We start from the raw sequence: 10,468 nt of genomic DNA on the forward strand, positions 1-10,468 counted from the left end.
GGGCAGGGCCCAGGCCCGGCCTGCTCACCGAGCACCATGCACCTGGGGCAGGTTCCTGCATAGAGGAGGAATGCTTGAGGGTCCCAGAAGCAAGCTGGTCAAGCACCTGGGCCAGGACCCGGCCCATCAGAAGCAGGTTCAGACCCTCCATTTTCTAGCCTTGGCTGGGCTGGGCTGGTGGGCTCTGGATCCAGGCATCTGAGCTTTCCTGTTTCTGCTGCTCTGCAGCTGTGGTGACCCCTGCTGCTGGTCAGGGCTGGAGAGCCCTGCTAGGGACCCCCCCCCCCAATCCTTGGTCCACAGAGGAAAAGGGCCACAGGTAGAGGAGGGCGATAGGGCAGGATGCAGCTGGCCTGGTGCTGGAGCCTCAGGAACGGAAGCAATCACCTTCTTCTAGGGCCAAGACTAAAAGACACCGGCCCCCTTGCCCCTGCCTAGTCCTTTACCTACTTCATTCTGCTGCCCCTGAACTTGCCATAAGCAAGACTCACACATGTAGGCTCCATGCGGAGCACTATGACAGACGTCATCTTTATTTACCGCAACAGTCACCCTGGAAACCAGAATCCTCCACTTTGGAGATGAGAAAACACATACTGAGTTGCCCACGTTCTCACAGCTTAGAAGGGGTGGGGCTGGGACTCTAAGCCCAGGGCAGTCTGATTCCACGGCCCAGCCTCCTTACCATCAAGCAGCACGGCCTCCCTGTGCTAAGCCAAAGTCACTTTGGCTTCCCCTCTTGATGAATGGGGCTGGTCGACAGTGTGTCCCCGCGCTTCCAGAGCCTGGCTGAGGGGCCTGGTGAAAAGCCCGGCTAGAACCTACAGTCCAGCGTCCCAGTCAGTGTGAGGTCCGGGCTCCGGAGCCAGCCCAGACCCAGAGAGCAGGCCAGGCTATCCTGGCGAGGCAGGAGAGCAAGCAGGGGCTGGCTCTGTGCTGACGGTGGGCTCCCCTTACTCACCAAATCCTTTCACAGGAAACTCCTCCAGGCTGGCTCTGAGCGTGGGCATAATTCTGGATTTTCGGACCCTTACTGGAGGTCACAAGGCCGTTCCACCTCTCCAGCTCTACAGGCCTGTGCACAAAGCAGGGTTATTTGGCAAAAATAAACACACACTAACGATGCATCAGTAAGAAAAAAAAAAGATGCATCCGTAAGAGCCTGACCAGGGCACATGGGCTATAGACTATGATAGAAGAATTAAAAGAGATGAGTCAGAAAAACAGTCCCAGCAGAACATTCATCTGAAACTTCAGGATCCAGATCAGGAAACACACAAGAAACCTGACAGATCTTGTTCGTCCCTCTCAGTCACACGGAAAACAACTCCCAGCCGGTACAGCCCTGAGCGCAGCCAATCAAGTGTAGGATCGACTATTTTCTAAGTCCCCGCCACCCTTAGGAAAAAGTTAGGTTTTTGTTGTTATTGTTGTTCTAACTTGGTTTAAATCCTTTTAAGTTGTGAAATACTGCGTGACTCCCTGCTTCCTTCCAGAGAAAAGCCCGTTTGGATTCAAGGTCACTGTTAAGTGAGTCACCTTTTTCCCCCGTGCTGTGGACAAACTAGAAATTTCCTCTGCTCCTTCATGGCAGCTAGGACCACCTAAACAGGGGTTGCCCTGACCAACGTCGTTCAATGCCAATTATTCCTTCAACATCAAATTAGAGCGGTAACTCAGGCACATTTTCTCTGATATTAAAAAAAATAATAATAAGTCATGAGCCAAAAAAGTGGTGTCATCTCCTCACGGAAGCTTTGCCGGCCCCTCTTGCCATTTTCCTTCCGGTTACAGTGATCTGCTCTAATGTTCGTATAATGTTTAAATGTTCATCCATTTAAATCGCCTATGACCATCTAGGAGTCGGCTGGTTCTCTCCTGACAGGACGTGCTGTAAGACATGGTGTTGACTGAAACAAAGCAAGTGACAGGGTACCCCGGGGGGGTTCAGCTGGCTAAGCTTCCCACTCTTGATTTCAGCTCAGTTCATGATCTCAGGGTTGTGGGATCGAGCCCTGCATCAGGCTCGGTGCTAGGCGTGGAGCCTGCTTGGGGTTCTCCCTCTCCCTCTGCCTCCCCTGTAACACCTCCGTCAGGCTCCCCGCTCACCGGGGGGTCTGCTTCTCCCTCTGCCTCTGCTCCACGTCCCCCCCACCATTCATACACCTTCCTGTTCTCTCAAATAAATAAAACCTTAAAAAAAAAAAGAGAGAGAGAGAGAGAGAAAGAAAGAAAAGCAACTTACAAACAGGCCGCAATGTTCCCTCATTTACATACGTGGCCGTGTGGGCCCGGTGTGGAGCCGCACGTGACAACCTGCGCGCTGCTACCTTTGCTGAGGGACCCTAGCTTCACCTGTAACGCTCCCACTGCGGCCAAAGAGAATGTATTCCTTATGTAATTTGTGTAACTAAATGTTTCTTTGTAGGCACAAATACTACAAGGCCATTATTTATTACTTCAAGCGGATACAAGGCCATCTATCCCAGAAACATCATCATGTTGACCTTTCGTTACTGATGGCCCGCTTTTTTTTTTTTTCCCCCACGTCACACTTCTGCTCTAAGGTCCACCTGGCAATCCTACTTCTTAGGCTGGCCCCAGCCAAGCTGTGCTCCCGCTTTCCACATCAGCGCCTCTGCACACTGTCCCGGAAGGCCCTCAACAAGTCCCACTGCCAGGCCTTTCCTTAAGCAGTTCCTGCAGCCCAAATGCTCCCTACCTGCCTCTCTCCTTAACCAAGTCCTACTCATGGTTCAAGGCCCAGTGGCAACCTCTCCAGCCCTGTGGCCAGAGCCCTATAGCCCCTGGCCCTCATCTGGCCCTTAGCCTCAGAGGTCAGCCCTTTCTCTGAAGATCACGAAGGACACTGATGCCTCCTTTAAACTGTCATCACGGCTGACTGTTATCTCCAGGTTTATATTATGAGACTGTAACAACAGTCCTGCGAGGTAATACTATAATCATTATTTATAGAGCCCAAGTTCAAGCTCAGACAGGTTAAAGGCCCAGCCCAAGGGCACACAGCCAGTTAGGGAACACAGCCTGTTCACTTGCCTCTCAGCACAAACCTGAAATGTCATGAGAGCCGAGACCGCAACTAACTTGTTCGTGCTGCTGTACCTGACCTTCACCAGTCGCTAAATAAATACGAGGTAAATGACTATTGGCGGCAGCGCCTTGAAATGTAAGCACCTTCCTTATGGAGTGATCGCGGCAAACATTCCACTCACCTGCCGGGCCCAGGACTGAACGGTTCCAGTCGGTTCCGCTGAGTACTAGCTGACACCCCAGGTGGTGGGCGGGCTGTAGTATTAATGCTAGGAGATTGAAGGAAACTTGTCAGAAGACCTACGTAACTTGTCCCGGGTCACACAGCAAATCGACTCAGGCCTGCCTGGGGCGCTCACCTTCCCCTCTTTTCATCACCCACTGCTTCCTATCCCTCTTCTCCAGGCGGCTCTAGTTTTCAGGGAAAACGAGTTTTCAGCGGAAACTATCTGTGGGTAGTGAGAGGACTTTCCTCCCACTATGCAGCAAACCAGCCAGTGTGGATTCTGGAAGCAAACCAGGGACAATGCACCTGTATGTCCCCCTACTTCCACCCCACCCCCCATCACTGTGGACACCCCTCCTGGCTTGTCTTGCCGCCTTATCCAGCACACCTGTAGACAGTGAGTGGAAGTTACTGGACACCCGCCCCCTCCCACTGGGAGGCTAGTGATGAGAGGGGCGGCCCCTCGTTACATGGGTCCACTCTTCACATGAGGGACCACCTGGCCATCCCTAACAATGGCACTGCCCACCCCTGTCAGGCTCCTGGGCACTCACCACGCACGAGCCCGGGTGGGTGGGAACTCGGTGAGAAGCTTAGCAGCTCCATCCAGATGCGAATTGTCCCTCCCACACTTCCCGGGCTGCAGGGGCCTCCATTAGAGCCCCCGAGGAGTCAGAATCCACACCTCCGCAAATGGGCCCGCTTTCCCAAGGCCCCCCTGCCCAGGCCTTCCCTGGGCTCTGTGGGTTTTGACACCTCTCTGTAACCTGGCAGGGGGCCACCTCTCACCTTTGGTCCAGATAAAAGCTCAGGCCTGGAGGTGGCCGGCCCAGCCTCCCAGAGCCCACTGCAGCCCCGGCCATGGCCCAGTCCCCTCCTCTGCACAGCCTCCTGGGCCACGACCACTGGATCTTGCCCCAGGGCTGGGGCTGGGCCGGCCACCCGGACTCCACGTCCCCGGCCTCCTCCTCAGACTCGTCGGGCTCGTGCCCCTGCGACGGCGCCCGCGGCCCCTCGCAGCCCGTGCTCCCGGCCCGCAGCGCCCGCGCCGCAGAGGCCGCCCCGACGGCGCCAGGACGAGCCCGCAGCGGGCCGGCGGGCGGGCAGCGGCAGAGCGCCAGTGAGCGCGAGAAGCTGCGCATGCGCACCCTCGCCCGCGCCCTGCACGAGCTGCGCCGCTACCTGCCGCCGTCCGTGGCGCCCGCCGGCCAGAGCCTCACCAAGATCGAGACGCTGCGCCTGGCCATCCGCTACATCGGCCACCTGTCGGCCGTGCTGGGCCTCAGCGAGGAGAGCCTGCAGCAGCGGCGGCGGCGGCGGCGCAGCGACGCGGCGACCCCTCGGGGCTGCCCGCTCTGCCCCGACGGCGGCCCCGCGCAGGCGCAGACCCAGGGGCAGGCGCAGGTGCCTGCGCCCGCCCCGGTCGTGGGCTCCGCCGCGACGTGGGGGTCCCCGCCCGCCTGTCCCGTAGCACTAGCGGCGCCAGAGCTCCTGGGGAGCAGAGTGCCCGACGTCGATCCCTGGGTTACACCCCCTTACTGCCCTGTGACGCAGTCGCCCACGCAACTCTCCCAAGGGCCAGCCCCTGAGACGGCCCTTTGGACAGCGCCCCAGGCCTGGTCCGGAACGCAGACGTCCCCAGAACCTAGGAACCAGGCGGTGCCCTGGACGTCGCCCCCCGCGGCCCCGGAGCTTGCTGTCGTATACCAGGTATGCGTGCAATCCCATGCCGCTCCTCTCGGGGGTCGTCCCCAGGTTCATTGGGAGATGGAGGGAGTGGGTAGGCTCCAGTCTGCAGACACTGCCGTGCTCTTTAGATCCTGGTTTATCTAATCCAGCCAAGTTAGGGTTAGAGAGAAGGTGAAGGGAGTGTGGAGAGGCCCCTAACCTCCTGGGGAAAGAGGTGGGGTCCCAGTCATTAAGGACACCACCACGGAGAAGTCTTCGCAACCACATTAAAGAGGGGGGATCTTCGGACTTGCTCCGGAGGCAAGATGAAAGGTAGCGAGAGGTCCTGGCAGGGAATTCGCTCCAAGTTCTCCACTAGGGTTTGGGGTAAAGGGAGGCTGGCCAGCATCAGGGGCGGTGACCGGTGACTTCCAGAGTAGATGGGCTTGGAGCTGGTGACCTTCTTGTTTCCATTAAGCTTCATTTGTTCATGAGGCCCATGAGTGGATGAATCATGGTCCATAAAAGAGCATATTAAGAACCAAAATTTACTGCTTGATTGCTGTTTGCCCAACACCGTTCTTGGTGCTGTACATGCACTAACTCAGCCAGCTCTCCAGCAACCCTGTGCGGTCGATACTGGTATCATCACCCCCATTTTACAGATGAGAAAACTGAATAAAAGAGGCTGAGTTCTTAAAACTAGTTAGCAGCAGAGGTGGGATTTGAACCCCTGGAGCGTATCCCCAGAGCTTCACCATTTTGCTTCACTGCATCCATGGTACCAGAGCTGACCAGAAACTGCCAGCCATGCTCCAGGGAGCATCCAGGTTCAAGGTCTCAGGACATCAGGCAGTGGGCCACTAACCAGCTGCTTCTGTCTCTCTTGCAGGGTATTTCTGTGTCTCCAGAATCCTGTCTGTTGCCAGAAACCCCACCGCTCCTGTCCCGCCCAGCATGCCAGAGACTCCAACCTCAGGCCCCGTGGGGATGCTGGAGTCACAGTGCCAACGTGCTCCCCAGCTCAGAGGACCAGGGAACAGTCCCTGGCTTCCAGCTTGGTGACCAAAGCCCTTCCCAGAGCTCAGGCCTGCAGCTCAGTGGCTGCCCTGAACTTTGGCAAGAAGATTTGGAGGGGGGGCACCTGGGCATCTTTTAATAGCCTTGCCTGTCCCCTTGTCAGCCAGGAATCAGCCCTCTGGTGTGCAGTGTCCCCCTCCTTTGCTACGTGCTGTGGTCTTCAAGCTGTTTTTAAGCCAAAGACCTCTTTTCCAAGTGATGTCTTCCACGGAGGTAGTGTTTGAAACAGAGCGTGGGGGGCTGCCTTGGCTAGGGTCGGGGCTGAGGGAGCGGCCTCTACTCCCAGGTACCCCCCAGAACGTCCAGTGTCTGCAGAGCACGGCTAAGGAGCAGGAAGGTGCTGGCCGCTTGGCCACGGAGTCGTCCAGGCTGGGACTGCCGGGGATGTGGGTTCTGGGGGTGGGGGAAGGGGGAGAGAAACCTGTATGCTTGGATTTTGTACTTCTTTTAAAAACAACAAAAATGTGGGCTTGGTCTGTTTTTCTTCCATCAACCTGGATTTTTATTGCCTTTGGAAAAGGAAGAATGTTCCCATCCTGCAGGGAACTGTCCTGCTGCTCTCCACCCTCCCCCCCTACCCCCACCTACCCTCTCCACCCCGGAGCTCCCCTCCCACCCCCCCCCGCATCTAGGCCTCCTGAGGTTGCGTGCGCCCTCCGGAGCCACTGTGACAAGTCTTTATCTCTAGGGGCTGCCCTTGGCCTGCTGTGCGTGGTGGCACAAGTGGGGTTTCACGTTTGAGCCTGTTTGCTTGCCTCCAACCCATCACCACACCCTTGTCCTTTCCTCTGCACGCATTCCCGCTGACGCAAAGAACTCTTTCACAATTACGGCGAAGCATTTTTGAAGGATGCACGGTGGTTCGCCTCCACAAGCGAGGCCTGGCCAATTTGTTCCGAGGGCTGCCATGAGGAAACAGTGCGCACGGGGTGGCTTGGAGAACAGAAACACCATTTTCTCACAGTTCAGGAGGTTAGCGTCCAAGGTCAGTGTCAGCAGGGTTGGCTTTCAGATGGCCGCCTTCTCTGTGTCCTCACATAGGTACGCTGTGGTCGGTGTGCCTGGCTCAATCACTTCTGGTAAGGCCCCCAGTCATACTGGATTAGGGGACCCCCCATGAGAGCTTCTTACCTCTTTACAAGCGCTCTCTCCAAATACATTCTCGTTCTCAAGTCCTGAGGGCTAGAACTTGCCCGTGGATGTTGGGGGAACACAGTTCAGCCCAGAATACCCAGTGTGAAGTGCCAGGGAGAAAACAGCCCCCAACTAACAGCTGGATTAGAGGAAAGTAAGCTGTTAAAGCCCGGGTCGAGGATGGGAATTTTATAAGGTACTCAGGGACCAGAGAGGATGTGACAGCTGGTGGGAGGTGGGGCTGACCACACTCTCTTCCTTGAGTTACCTGGTCGTGTTAATGCCGCTTTGAATAAGGATAAGCTGCACCTCCAGAATCTGGAGGAAAAGAATTGCCACCCGCGGTCCGTTGACAATGGCCGCCATGGGCTGGAACCAACCATGGTGGTGACTTCATGGTGTCTCTACTGACCGGGGTAGGGGAGAACCGCAGGATGTCGGGGGTGGGTATTGAAGGGTGTTTGCCAGGAGGGGTGAGTGGGGAGTGACCCAGGCAGAAGAAACAGCGTGTCCAGAGTTGACAGAGGTGATGAATAGGGTGGGAAAAGGAGCTCATAGACAAGGTTGTGGGGACCCCGTATGGCCTCTTTCTTGGGTGATGGGGGGGCACTGAAGGCAGGGAACTCAGAAGGAGTTGGTCAGAGGCGCAGATGGTCCCTTTGGCTGCGTGGCCACAAAGGAGCCGGGCGGGGAGGCCATGGTCACGGTGCCAGGCTAGAGGAGGGGCAGGAAAACCAAGCAGAAGCTGCCTGAGCTCTCAGCTGTGCATAGGGCCGGCCAGCTGACCCGCTGATGTGCCCGGTAACATCAGGCAAGTCACTCCCTCTCCGTGCCTCAGTTGCCTCATCTCCCAAAAGAGGAACTGGTTTAATTGCCCACTGAAGTGGCTTCTTGCCCTAGCGTTCTAGGATTCAGGTTCTTACCCGAAGGCCTCCTGTCCCTAGGGGTTGCCAGGCACAGTTGGAAGGATTAGAAAACCTCACACATGATTACATACATCGAGGAGATGGATACAGGGCACGACTAACCTGGGGGCACGTTCCACTCAGCCCTTGCTCACATATAACTGAGCAAACGGAAATCTTCCTGAGCCTCAGTTTTCTCAGCTGTGAAATGGGGACAGTAAGAGACCCAGTCCCTCAGGATTCTTAGGCAGGGCACGTAGTCATTGCTGAATGGAACCACACGACCTTGCAGTCCGGAGGTTCCCTAACCTGGCTGCCTGCCGAGACACTGGTTCTCGGGGCCCACCCTGAGAGCATGAGTCAGCGCAGTGAGCAGGGACTTAGAAACCTGGGGATTTAGAAAATCCTTAACAGGTTTGGGTTCAGTGGAAATTCCCCACCCCTTCATTTCATAGCTGAGAAAGCAAGCCAAGGCAGAGAAGCCACTTTCCCTAGCCCCTGAGCTAGGCAGGGATGCCTGGCCCCTGACTCCCTATCCAGTGCTCTCTCCTTCCCTAGAAGACCCAAGGTCTTGGCTCCGTACTCTCACAGCATCTGCACCAAAGGCAAAATTAAACAACTGCCCATCTCCTTCCTTTGGCTCCCAGGGGGTTGGTTGTTGTCGGGACAGGGAGAGGTGCTCGCTGGTCTTGTCACAGAGGGCCATGCCCTTCCAGCTCCAAGGTCAGCTCCCCCGTCCTGCAAGGGCTGGAGTGGAGCCCAAAAGAGGTGCAAAGGCAGGAGAGGCAGCCAGCCAGCGTTGCCTGGGAGACATCTGGGTACAACTGGAGTGAGGGGTCCGGGAGCGGGGGCGGGGCACTTGGGTTGACCTCCCACCCCTGTCCTCAGCCTCTGCACGGGAAGGCTCAAGCCTGCCTCTCAGGAGCCCGTCACCTCCTTCCGTGGCTTCACCTTGGGCGTGCCACTCTTGACTGTGCCTGTCTGCTAAGGAGGGAGAGGCGCTGCTGCCTGGGGCCTGCCCGGAATGACTGGTCTTCCCGCACCTTCCTGGGGACCCCCCTCTATCCCCAGCCATAGGAGAATGGACATTCTCTCATGATCCTTCACTGTAAAGGACATGCCTCCCAAGAAGCCTCCTGGGTAAGGGGAGGTGGGAGACCTCCCCCACTGTCCCCAACCCTGCCCAGGGCCTGCCTCCCCACTGGCCCTGAGCGGTCAGCCCACCGCAGAGTGCTGGGCACAGACGAGCAGCTTGAGTTCCACTCTGGCCCTGCTCTGTGTGCGACTTGGGGGAGGTTCTGCAGGTGGGCGTCGGGCTCTGGGTGCCCTCGCTGGATTCCTAGGGACCTGATTTCCTCGAGACACCCAGGTGTTGGGTCCCCCCAAAATTGGATACCCCAAAAATGGGTCCGTGATTAAAGAAGCGAGACTGATACAAAGCGAAGGTCAAGCAAAGCTTTATTTCACGCCAAGCATCAGGAATCAGACTGACCGTCAAGCAGACCAGTTGGGGCCGCCCCTACAGAGAGGAAGACCCCTCCTTGCTTTGTAGACTAACTTTTATAGAGCAAAGGCCACGTAGTTGGGCCTGGCCACACACAGGTGGCCAATGAGATTATAACACACACAGGAAACTCCACAGTGATGCTAGGTGACCAATTGAATTACAATTTACCCTAGTAGACATTTGATTTAGCCTATCACACCTTGGTTAGGATTGGCGCCAAAAGGCTCCCAAAGGGTGGGGCCCATACTCCTTGGTAGCTAGGAGACAGTATGCGCCCCCCACTGATTGAATACCTCCACCTGGTCTGACCACCCTTGTACTTGGACTTTGTTACCTGGGACTGGTTTCCCGGACTTGCTTTTATTTTATTTTATTTTTTTAAAGATTTTATTTATTTATTTTACAGAGAGAGAGCACAAGTAGGCAGAAAGGCAGACAGAGAGGGAGGGGGAAGGAGTCTCCCCGCTGAGCAGAGAGCCCGATGTGGGGCTCCATCCCAGGACCCCGGGATCATGACCTGAGCCAAAGGCAAAGGCTTTAACCCACTGAGCCACCCAGGCGCCCCCCAGACTTGCTTTTAAATAAGTTCCCCTGGGGGGGTGGGCAAGGTCAATTTAAGTTTTACAGCAAATTGGCAGTTCAACCGGGGTGGGGCAGCTCTGGCTGAATGGGCCCTTACAAGGGCATCTGAAGGCCAGCTCGGGGAGCCATGCGGTGGTGGGAGCTGCCAACAGGTGGGTGCCACAGACCTCATCCCAGCTCTAGATGGGGGGAGGCCTTCTGTTCCGCGCGGCTCCGAAGCCGGCATCTCGCTCTAGCCCTACTGACTTACCCTTTCTGCGCCTCAGTTTCCTTATCTGCAAACCTGAGATAAGAAAACCAATCCTTATCTCCTGG

At 56.5% G+C, this 10,468-nt stretch overlaps 1 protein-coding gene across 1 annotated transcript; it reads left to right on the plus strand.

Annotated features, from left to right (window-relative positions):
- The first annotated feature begins 4,089 nt into the window (after positions 1 to 4,089).
- Positions 4,090 to 6,104, plus strand: MESP2 (mesoderm posterior bHLH transcription factor 2). Its single transcript, XM_044232427.1, has 2 exons — positions 4,090 to 4,987; positions 5,838 to 6,104. Exons 1-2 carry the CDS (start codon positions 4,139 to 4,141, stop codon positions 6,102 to 6,104), a joined length of 1,116 nt encoding a protein of 371 aa, XP_044088362.1. The 5' UTR covers positions 4,090 to 4,138.
- The last annotated feature ends 4,364 nt before the right edge of the window (positions 6,105 to 10,468 follow it).

The sequence above is a fragment of the Neovison vison genome, chromosome 13, assembly GCF_020171115.1.
Source record: "Neovison vison isolate M4711 chromosome 13, ASM_NN_V1, whole genome shotgun sequence".
Taxonomy (NCBI): domain Eukaryota; kingdom Metazoa; phylum Chordata; class Mammalia; order Carnivora; family Mustelidae; genus Neogale; species Neogale vison.